Raw genomic sequence first — 12,025 nt, 5'->3', positions numbered from 1 at the left:
GGTGGAAAACTGTGAAAACTGAAGCCTTATCCATCAAAGGACTGTGTCTAAACAACTAACTGTGGCCACAGAGAATGTCTGAAGGTCGTTTTCACACTGGGTTTGATGCCTTTTTCTCTGGTCTGCTTTTATGCTTTTACACTTGTACATAATCAGTGCTCGCAAGCTAGTTCTCTAGCTACATATGTTTTTATATAGCTAGTGCTTTTTGGTGTAAAAGCACTATTATACATAGCTAGTGCTAGCTAGCTATTTAGCTAGCGAATACTAGCTATATACATAGCTATTGCTCTCTTACTGAAAAAGCTTACACTTAATTTAAACAGCATTAACAGGCTAATCATCTAAAACTGAATTTCAGGTCACTAAATTTAGAATTAGTAAGTTTTCTTTGTCAGAGAAAAGGTTTATTCCCATTAACATAACCAAGGCTTTTAGAGAGCTAACAAGATTCAGACTCTTCCTTCAGTGTGAAACCACCTTCAGCAAATTCTCCAGATTCTCCCTAAACTCTATCCATTTAATGAAAGGGAATGGAAAACCTGTCTGAAGTTGCTTATATAATGGTTAAACATTCCCAAAGACTCAAGCCCACCTTGACTTTGAAATGAGACTTGACAGTGCTATCTGCAGTGTGCTAAGAAGCTAACTTAAACTAAAGCTACTTCACTCCTGCTTAAGCTGCTAGCGCCACTATACCAGGCACCCTATAAGACCATGAAAACGTTATTTTACATTTGTGAACAATGAGTTCGGCTCCAGCTGACAGTAGACGAGAGGACCGAGAATGTTATGAAGCATGAAGCGTTGGAGCATACCAGTAATTACGCTTTAACAGGAACGGTTATGTAAGATCAACAGTCCCTCTCCTCCCACCGTCCATCCACCACTCCTTTTCTGCACCTCTGCATCTCAGCTCTTTCCACTACATCTACTACATTCACAGCAGTTAACTTGCAGATATGCAAATCTTTGGGCAAAACGTGTAAAGTGTGCATTCAGCATTCCCGCAGCTGATAGTGCATGGACAACTGCTGTGGACAGAAAGGGAGAGATGGGGTGAGGATGGAGGGAGAGAGGAAAATTAGAATGGCACTAACTGTGAACCACGGGGGAGGATCGGGGGACGTGGAGTGGATTAAATATCTGTTGGGACTTTGCAGATAAATGGTAATTTATTTTATCTGTAATCCATGAGATAAAATGCAATGGCTGATTTAATGATCTGGATATTCATGTAGGTAAATGATTTTTTTTTATTTGTTTTTTTTCCATGAAAGTTCAGCCTCTTCAGTGAGTATCTCACCGTCTCCTGATATTTCTCTGCGCTAACAGGACTTTCTGTTTGTTCTACATCAAATGTGTCCACTGGGTGTAAGTCGGGCTCAAGGTCCCTGTTGTTGTTTTTTTTTTTTTTCTCTTTCTCCAGACCACTAAATTTCCCTGTGACCCAGAGCTATCTCATTAGCTGAACTGCAACTTGAGAAGAGGACCGAGAGTTAATGCTAATCAGAGCTGTGGGACGGCAGCTAGCCGGGCCTGGAGGAGCCTGAGAGACGACAGGAGACCCGGGCAACACTGTGACAGAAAACCTGCTTTGACAGGCTCAGACGTGAAGGGAATGAAATGTGAATTTGTATCTGAAGTGACTTTGCGATCTGTCGAATGTCAAGAGGGGTTATCATTTACGAGGAGATGAACTGTGAGTTGCAATCGCTTCATGCTGGCAAGCACTACAATCTTTAATTTTGTTTTTGTAACAAACAATTTAGCTTTTTTGCCTGTGTGGCGAGTGGCACAACTGCTCAAAACCAACACAGAAATGTGCTCAAAGCGACAAATCTTCTTAGAGAATCCTTTAAGCACAATGTTTTTGCTTTTTAGCATTTTTTAATTCAAAGTTTGTGAAAGATTAATTTAAGTCAAGTTTAAATTAGTATGAATGCAAAATGCTGCTTCCTATTTTTTATAAATAGGCACAAAAACCACTAATTGATTTTTTTTTTTTAGTTTTTTTATAGTTACATATAAACATATAAACGACAGCCGTCTTCCAAATAATTTGAACCGAATGCCAACTAATCTGTCAGGCAGTCTGATTTTACATGGTTTAAGATAAACCTGTGTAGTGCAAGGCATGAATTAGCATCTCTTTATTGCAATGCAAGTCATCATGCTCAATGACTTGTATGCATGGATGAATGAATAATTGGAGGGTCAAAAGGAAAGAAAAAGAAAAAAACCCCTAATAAACACATTGTCAGCCATTGCTTTGACCAAAGACTAAAATCCAACAGCAAATGCATCGACCAGTTCTTCCCTCACACAGCCGCACACTTGTTTACCAGTTTAAAAAGTCAGTTATAAACCTCTTTGCTGAATGACTGCTTCCCATCACAGTATGCCTAACAGGGACACATACATGCACACATAAACACATTCATGCCATCAAAAGCCTCACAAAAGTGCTACAATCCTGATCCCTCTATGATTGTACGTTGTATGGGAGGGCCTCTTTGCATGCCTCGACGCCGACGGCATGACTTTGCATTATCCAATAACGACGAACACGACCATCGACACAGCTTCTGTAACGGAAACCAGCAAACGGGGCAAATGAAATCAAAAGTGAAACACTGGATTCGCCTCCCACACGGGCTGCTTTGTCATATTTAGAAAGAGAGAGAGTTAATAGTGAAAGCTGCCACTAGATACACTGAATTCATACGGAGGCGGTCTCCCACTGATCTCTCCTGAGTGGTGAGACTCTGCCCGTGGCTGAAGGGCAGTTCCACGCTGGAGGTTTTTGGTATCGATTGTTCGAAGCTGCACCATAACCCCCCCCCAACATTCCCCATCGGAGGGGAATGTTTTCGCTGTTTCACCTAATGAAGGCTGGCGAAGCCAACTGGCACGATGACTGGGTACACTGGGATGTGAAAACCTCCTGCGAGCTTCAGGAACCTGCACCCTCACCCCAACTGCACCCAGTCAGTAGCAGTGAATAATGGACTGTTTGCACGTGCTGCGGGGCATATGCAGTGGGTGGTGGTGGGCGGATGCAGCGGTAGCGTCTGTTGGTGCCGAGTGCCCCGATTGCAAGGCGAGTGCATTTTTTTTTTAATTTAATTTTTTTTCCCCATCAACTATTGAGCAAAGAAAGCAGGCAGTGTGGACACACGTTTACCTCAGTTTTCTCAGATCCATCTTTTTTTCTTTTCTGTTTTTTTACATTAAAATTGTTGCTGATTACTTTCAGGGCACAGATAAAAGTCAGTGTTTTCATTGCACATTATGAACCTCAGGTGATTCAACCTTACTGCGTGTGTTAAATCAGTCAAATAGCATGAAAAGGACGCATCTATATGGTTGTGGGTGCTGAGTATTTTGTCAAAAATAACATAGTTTTTACACAGCACCATCAAGTTGGAAAATAAATTTGATTTGCCAGATCAAAACCAGAGCTGGAATTTCTACACAGCAAGCTTTGACATCCCCCAACAGTCTAGCTAACAGCTTCAATTTTCAGGCTACATCAGGGGTTATCCTGAACGTTTCAGGCAATTTTGTCATCTTGAAGCACTTTTTCCCACGAGCATAAACCATCTTTAATAATAATACTACACGCCTGCTGCTGGTTTAATGTTTCAGATCTGCCGCAGCTGCTTTCTTATGATTATTTCCGATGAAAACATTGACCACTGACTCAACTGTAACCAACAACGTAACCAAAGTCTCTGAAGTAAAAAAAAACGACCAAAAACCAGAAAAAACGCTGATTAAATGAGAGGCACAAGCTGTAGTGAGGGATATGTGGGTGATTGTTGGAACTGAGAACAAGCTGATTTCTCACTTCAAAGGATTTGGAATCATTTGTTACCTCCAGCCGAGAGCTAAGATACTCTTCTGCTAAACAACAGTTGCTAAATTCCTACTGTGAAAAAAGATTTGGGAGCAGAACATATAATTCCAGGAAGAGTGTGCGTGCGTGCATGTGTGTTCATGAGCAAGTGTGTGCGTTTGCAACAAAGCCTGCCATGCAGTGTGTGTTGTTTCCCCCAACTCTGTTCATTAGTTTAATAATTATTTTCCTAAATCTTATTAGTCTTATCTCAAGAGGAGCCGTGAGCGTAAGAACTGCAGTGTAAGTGTGTGTGTGTGTTGACGGAGCATGTGTGCTTGTTCTGTATGCAGCGTGTAGAGTGAGACAGAATTGTTTTTGTGTTGTTTTTTTTCCAAGTCTTTTATGATTTTTTTTTCCTTTGTGTTCCTTTTATCCTTATTTTTTCGCCGTAGAAAAAGGAAAAAGCACAGATAACATTGGAAAGAATTAAAAAGAAAAGTCAGTGCAGTCAGTGGATATGAAACAAGCAAAATTGACGGGTCGATGTGACCGTGTCTATTCAGAGCCACCACACAAAGGTCGGCTGGCATCTTTAGTTCCACGTGAATAACCAAAAAGCAGCTCTTGAGCTTCCATTCTTGCCCCGCAGTGCTGCCAGGGAGATGAGATCTCAGAGTCCGTGAAAGCGCTCGAGGATGACTTTCAGAATCAGAATGAAAAAGAAAAAAAAAACAAAAACAAAAGAAAAACAAATAACCAAGAAACATATTCCCAGTTTTTAAGCAATCCTCTGCCCGGCTGCTGTAGAGTACGAGACCACAGAGGTCATAACAAGGTTTTGTTTTTCAGCTGCAGGGAGTCACAGGGCAGAAAGAGCAGCACACAAATGAAGACCTCTCTACTTTCTGTTTTTTATTTTAGTCCAAAAAAAAAGCACAGACACAAACCCCTTTTCTGAGAGTCTGTGTGATTCTGTTGTTTGTTCATCCACTGATTTCTTGCAGTCTGCAGATGCAGTCGGTGCACATGGGGATTATAAAGACCAACAACGCTCTCCTCCTCATCCCACACATTCTGTTAAAGTCTTCTTAGATTTTTTTTTTTTAGTTTTTTTTTTTGTAGTTTTTTTCTTCTCAAACACATTGCTGTGAGTTTTAAGACATCTTTTCCTCACAGAGAGAAAAAAAGTGTCATTCTTTTTTTTTTTTTAAATAACAATAAGAAGAAGAATTATCGTCCTCTAAGTAGAAAAAAGGGAAGAAAGTGTCGCTGCGCATTTCTGTCAGATGGCCTGCGGAGGCGGCAGGCATCTCGGTGAAGGTGAGAGATGCAAAACACCCACTGGAGGAGAGCCTGAGAGCTGCAGCGGCACCCGCTGACCGAGGCCCTGTGGGCGCACCAGCGGTGTCCCGGGCCGTGGGTTCGATTGTCACCCGTGCTGGGAGTCAATCCGTACAGTCTCTCTCCTGCAGATTTGGCATTGTTGTTTTCTTCACAATGAGTACTGGAGCTGACTGCGGCAGGTGACGGTTTGTGTGTTCCGTGTATGAGAAACGTCGATAAGAAAAGAGCAAGAAAGCTGAAAAAGAAAAAACAGTCGAATATCTGATTTCAAAAGCCGGTAAAGCACTAACAGCTGACTACATGGATATTTAAAAGTTTCTGCTCATCCAAAGTGACTCGATAAGTTTAACACACTGACTACGGAGAAAGTCTCAAAAAAAAAGAAAAAAAGAAAGAAGGCGAGAAAATGTTTTGTCAAGCAAGTTGAGTACATGTTGATCTGGCAGTGTCCAAGCCCCCAGAGCTGTCCGGGGTTCACCGGGGTGATGCATTCAAAGACAGGTGTGTGTGAAGTGTTTACTATTGCAAGCGTGATGTGTAATTTTAAAGAAAAACAACAATCTAGCTACTCCTCGCTTTTTCCTCCTGCCCAACTTCCCCCCCGATGGCTGTTTGAGCCTACTGGTGTTTGGATTGGGGGAGGGGCGGCGGGGGGGATATGACGCAGGCAGTCGATAGCATGGCTGCCCATCCTTCTGTCCTCCTATCTCTCCTCCTATTTCTCCTTCTGCTCCTCCTCTTCCTCCTCGTGCTCCTCCTGCTCCTTTTCTTTTCTTCTTGTCCTTCAGATGTGCCTCTTCATGTGCAAGGCCAGGTGATCCGACCTGGAGAAACACCTGTGGAGAAACATAGAAATGTTCCTTTTAATATCCAAAGAAAAGCATGAAATATGCATGTGAAATGAGAGCTTGGGCAAAGCAGGAGATGAATTTTTAAAAATGAATAAAAAAACCAGTTATATAAATGACAAATGTGCAGCTGTGCAAAGGCTCAATTAGCCCTCTTTCGTTGTATATTCGCACTAAAATAAGCACAATGCATCAGGTTGGCAAGTGTTGCTAATTGATGCCACCGGCTCTGTTTATTATCTGAGAATAAGCCACAGTCCCAGGGCCCTGAAATACCCACCAGCTCTGTGTAATTTTTGGAAAATCCCTATAATCACAGGCTCCTTGAACTTCCCACCGGCAATGTGTACTTGCTGGAAACTCTCCACACTTTTCGCACCCTGATGATAACCCCCACTATGCTAATGTCTCTGCTAGCTTCTCCTCCTTAGGTTACAGCTTCTCCCAAAAAGGATAAGGAGGGGAGAGAGAGAGGGGGGAGGAAGAACACACTTATTTCTGTTCTCTAAGACGCCTCTGTGCTGCTTGTCTCCATGACATGCATTTAAGAGTTTGGAAGTTTCTTCAATGATGGCAGAGGGGATGTGAGGACATCAAATGAAAAGCATCAAGTCTACAGACCTCAAAATCCACTAAAATACTTTTCTGTGTATTTACAAGGAATACTTGAAACCCAAACTGGCAGAACTGCCCAGCCTCTACTGTGTTATCCTGTGTTTTTCTACTGTGCAGTATTAGAACTTCAGTCCTACGTGACCAATGATGCAAAGTACCAAGTTACCTTTATTACTATGACTAGCCAGGCCTGCGGCACTTTTTCCAGATGTATGAATATACAATAGCAATGGAATTAGTTATCAGTGTTCCACCACTGAGGGAAATAATTTTATCAGTAGAACAACTATGATGATCACACATAATTTTTATTTCAAAATACGTGAATTTTCCGTTATTCTAAGTTGTAAAATTCTCGTCCTTTTCTTTTTTTTTTCAACAACAAATCAGCATCAGCTTTCTCCGACATTGAAGTAATCATTTCTTCTTTTCTTTTCTTTACCAACTGTTGTGCAAATGTTAGCATTTAACACTTACAATACTCTTGACCAGTGTTATTGCAGTTTATCCAAGTCTGTTTAAGGTGATGGAGAAACATGTACCCAAGAAGGAATTACCTCTGGAACAGGCCCCAGTCCCAATGACCCTGAACTGGATAAGAGGAATGAACGAATATTGGTTTCATGTACAGTTCTAAACACTGAATTTCAAACTATTCATTTTGCAGTCTATAGGATAAATTCAAGTAGATACTTTCTTAAAATATGGTTTTGACACCTCCAAAAGCTCTTTGTAGAGAGTCACATCTGAATTAGAGGTAAGAGTAAGATTCCAACATGCAACCAGAGAGAGACAGACTAAGAGAAGAAGAAAGAGAGCTAGATTATCTACAAGTAGAGAAGCACAGTACCTCATTTCAACACCACGGTGAATTTAAGTGCTCTCGCTTCACCGGGTCACACCAGTGAAACCGTGATGTAAAGATGAATAGAGGCCAGGCCAGCCTCGGTGATTTCCTAAATGCGACTCAAACACCGCCATAAATCACAGCCAGACCCCTGAAGCTGAAGTCAGTCCTCCAGCTCAGAGTAAAACAGTACTGTAGAAACTAATTAGATATGCACCGTGAACATGGACACTAATGCAGACAGGCTGGCAGTGCTTTCTGATGCCGGACCATTTAACTCAGTACTGGCTGCACCTGATGCAAGAGAGGGACACAAAACCAGGTGCTGGCGATACATAATATTAAACTGACAGCGTCACAAGTATTTTCATTTTATTGCCAGTACTTTATTAATTGCGAGGACATTAAAGTTGAACATCCAGTATAAAACAAATCACAAACGATATGACTAAAGGAAAGGCAAAACAAAATGTGGGCGAGACTTAAATGAGAAAATTAAAAATTCAATTTGCCAGAGGCTTTATTCATTATTAATTAGTCAAGCTTATTCTTTGTGCGAGCGTGTGCACGCGTGTGTTGTGTGTATAGGTAGGTTGTTGTTCGTTCCAGATAGAGACAACCAGACACAGCCAAACACCCAAATCGTTAAACTGCAGCACGACCTGCTTCTGCTGAGATTTATTCTCTGAATTTCAGCCTTTCGATTCTACAGAAAACCTCATTTGAAGGACGCTAAGTTGTGTGCTGCCTTGAGCTGGGTAAGCTGCTAGAAAACCAGATGAAAATAGCAAAAAAAAAAGAAGATCCCAATATGAAGTGAAAGCCAATCAGCTCAAAGCAAAATAAGTGATCAGACACTTTCACTAAGGGGCGAGTGATGGTTCTCTGATACATATATTACTGTTTGCTCATACAAACCTCTGCTCCCCAGCGCTAATAAAATAATAATCTCTACTTCAAGGTTTGACAGTAAAAACAACAAAAAAAATAAGAAAATAAGAGAAACACTGTTCCATGAAGCAACAGTGTTTGACGCAGAGAGACGCCAACAACAGGTTGACTAGGATAAGATGCCAGCCGCATTCGCTAGAATCGTAAACGTGCCGCTTCCTACTGGGTGTCATTAAATCCCTCTGACGATTGTTTTGAGTCACACCATCTGTCAGCCACTTTTGCTTTTTCATCTCTGCTCCTGTGTGAGATCCTTCTAAGCTGATTTTAATAAAAGTCATTTTCTCTCTCTCTCTAGTTTTGGCCCTTCAGTCCACAGGATTCAATTTTGCTTGCAGACTTTACCAACGCACCAGTGCGCATTTAGTCAAGGTTGCTGGGATGCTGTTGAAACAAAACATGTACGTCTAAAAAAAGAAAAGAAAAGTCAGCTTTTAAACTCATGCCAGAAGAAGACGACTTCTTGTATTTTTTTCTTTTCTTTGGTTTTTTGTCTTTGCTGTAGGTTTTGTGTATACGTGGACCAGCTGTTAATTCACCTAAAATCTAGCGTGGAGTGAGGGTGCAGCTGAACTTTGCTCCTTGTTGCTTTGTGGTCTAGTGTTTCCCCTCAGCTCTAAGCTCGCCGTGTGGTACCTACTGTACACCTGCACCAGTCTCTGTGTGTGTGGCTGGACAGATGGCCATGTAAGTTACTTTGTCAATGTTGGGGGGGCGGAGTCTCAGGACCAGCTGGTAACCCCCCACTCCCTTGTTTCCTCCTCTACACTCTGCTTTCTCCCTTTCTCTCCCCCACCCGCACCTCCTCTGTCCAGCTCCAAGGAACCATCGGGGGGTCCCCACTTGATTAGGCGGGATTAATAACAGACCGCCGTGTGTCTGTGTGTCTGTTTCCCCAGGAGAAATTGTGTCAGATTGAACATTCTAGCTAATGTTAACCTCTCCATGCCTGCCACTTCTTGCCATTCTCATGGTAATATTTGCCTGGCTCCACCCACCACAGATGTGTGTGTCTGTGTCTGTGTGTGCATTTGTCCACTACTGTACAAATCAGCGTGCGCCCTCGCTATGTTAACTTTGTAATTTGAACACTAAAAAGCCAAAACGGGAGATGTGAAAACATGATTAAGACGAGTTGTTCTGAAAGGCAGTGTTTAAGATTAACAAAAAGAAAAGAGGAAAGTGTTGGACAAATTCAAACTTTTACCTAAAGATGGAAAAAATGCGCCTGCTGCACAAAGAGTCGGAATCCATGTCTGTAGTTATATTTAAAGGCAAGGACTTTTAATCAAAGCAGCTGCTATTTTTTCGATGTCGCCGTTCATGCTTTGCATTGATGACTCACTTTGGAGAGCCTCAGCAAACATCTGCGTCTGTGCGGATGAACGGCGCCCTTACCTCACGCACTGAAAGCCCTGCTTCAGGTAGAGCCTCAGCTGTGCTTACGACTGAATCGGCTTACGTCTGCGCCATTGTGTGTCAAAAGTGTTGCGTTTATACGCCCGGACATTTAATTATTCATGCAACTCGATATGACTTTGCATCTAAACATCTTTGCGCTCAATATACATGCGAGTGTGAGGTGTCTGCATACTGTGTTTGTGCATTTATGCATGTGCCAGAAAAGAGCTAATACAGTCCCAGCTCTCAGTCTGGATTATGAAGCTTTCCAGCAGGTTTCTGGGGGGTTTATGTCTAAAATCCTAACTAGAGAGAACCCACAACAGCCAATTACACTGTCTCTAGGGCAAAAGTTTGCGTGTGTGCGTGTGTTTCTTTCATTCGAAAGGTATTACAGGCGCATACACATTCAGAGAGAGTGAATGTTAAAGTGGAGCTGGCATCTGGTGCCACTCAATTAGCTGTAGCCTGCTTGCCAATAGCCAGAATCCATTTAACTGCCAGCACAGAAGCATGAGTAAGCACACACACTTTCAAACACACACTCTCTCTCCTCTAAGAAGCAAACACAAAACAGTGACAAGATGACTCTCAACAGACTCACAAACACATCCCTGGTTGTTTTCTAGCAGGAGACTTAGACTTTAGTTTAAAGCGTACGCCCCTTCATCTGCTTCTCTTTTGTTTTCCTCTGTCCACATCAGACATGAGTTGGTAAAGCAGGAGCAACACACACACAAAAAATACAATTTAATACATAACATGATCTACACATTAGTACTAACATGTATTCCCCTGGGAACTGATTTAATTTAGCATTATAGCATATTTCACCATTAAATTGACGATGCTATAAAATAAAGTCGTGAATCTTCATCCTGACACTTCATCCTGTTGTCACCTGAACTCCTCTTGCACACAGCTGCTCACGTTCCTTTAAAATCTCTTCTCAGCATTTAATATTTGTGCTTATTACCCCCATGTTTGTAATAAAAGAAGGTAAAATTTGTTAAAGTTTAGATCTACAGTAAATGCAGGAAAAACATGTTATTTATTAACTTTTTAAAAAATGACCTGACTTCCTACTATTTTGGATGTAACAGCCAACAATGTTCAGAGGTCATTTTACTAAAGCACTGTGATACTGTAGCCAACTTTTCCTGCATTTGACAGCGAGCATGAAAAGTAAAAAACTCATTAGCAGCTCTTGTCTTACCAGATGCAACTTTGATCATTTTCAGTGATTCTGATAAGATATCTCTGTGATATATTTAGCCTACATTCAATGTGCCAAATGGTCTCAGTTATACTTTTCGAATACGTGAATCCACCGAGGTCCACTCATGTCCAAATGATGTAAATTTCATCATCAGACGTGAGGGTCTGTTTTCTATATATACAATGCACCAAGTACTCATCCGCCCTCTGTGGAGGATTTTAAGCGAACTTCACAGAAGCATAACAGGAATCTCCAGCTATCTGTGTCTGTGCCCAAAATGGACTTTACATACTGGAAACATCTTTTTTGGAAACTATAGCAATTAAAAAAACAAACAAACAACAACAACAACAAAAGCTGATAGGAAGAACTAATATAAATGGTTCCATCACAGGCTAATGCTCAGACCTTAAACATGCCCTTAGGTACCAGCAAATATGGTTGGCTAGCAAACTGTTGAGGCTGGGAAAAATGGATCTCAAGAGTCAAGGTCCAAGCCTAGCTTAGTAGAGTATTAGTACTAAACCTTTAACCTACTAGTGAAAGACTAATACATTATCTTAGTTTTCATACACTTACATCAGTGATCTCACCTCTTCTGCGAGAAGGTTTATAGTGCCATTTTCCCAATGTTGATGGATGTGTACTAGATGGCTCTGACTCAAACTGATAAAGCTGTGCTTCAACTTGAAGAGCTATTCATTTGCAACTCTGCAAATGAATAGCTCTTCATCTAAGTTTTGGACTGCTTGAATATGCAACGAGGCCTATGGCGAACTGAGAACTTCCTACCGGGATAACGAACGAAGAGGTCTTTCAAAGAGCAGGCACCCGCCCTTTAGCCGATGTTGTCGCAGAAACGCGCTTCCACTTTGCGTGCCATATTCTACATCTTCCCCCTTATCGCCCGGCCAAGATTGCCATTACATGGTTCCCAACACTGGCAAGCGAAAGCG

At 41.8% G+C, this 12,025-nt stretch overlaps 1 protein-coding gene across 1 annotated transcript in view; it reads right to left on the bottom strand.

The window, feature by feature from the left end:
* Positions 1 to 926: 926 nt before the first annotated feature.
* klf7b (Kruppel-like factor 7b) overlaps positions 927 to 12,025 on the bottom strand; it is a 63,020-nt gene continuing 51,921 nt past the window's right edge. Inside the window, exon 4 of the mRNA XM_040034826.1 lies at positions 927 to 6,024. Within this exon, the coding sequence (XP_039890760.1) occupies positions 5,973 to 6,024 (52 nt within the window). The 3' untranslated portion in view covers positions 927 to 5,972. The remainder of the gene's footprint in view (positions 6,025 to 12,025) is intronic.

The sequence above is a fragment of the Simochromis diagramma genome, unplaced genomic scaffold (genome assembly GCF_900408965.1).
Source record: "Simochromis diagramma unplaced genomic scaffold, fSimDia1.1 OVJJ01000091.1, whole genome shotgun sequence".
NCBI lineage: Eukaryota > Metazoa > Chordata > Actinopteri > Cichliformes > Cichlidae > Simochromis > Simochromis diagramma.
This window is presented reverse-complemented; position numbering and strand designations above follow the sequence as displayed.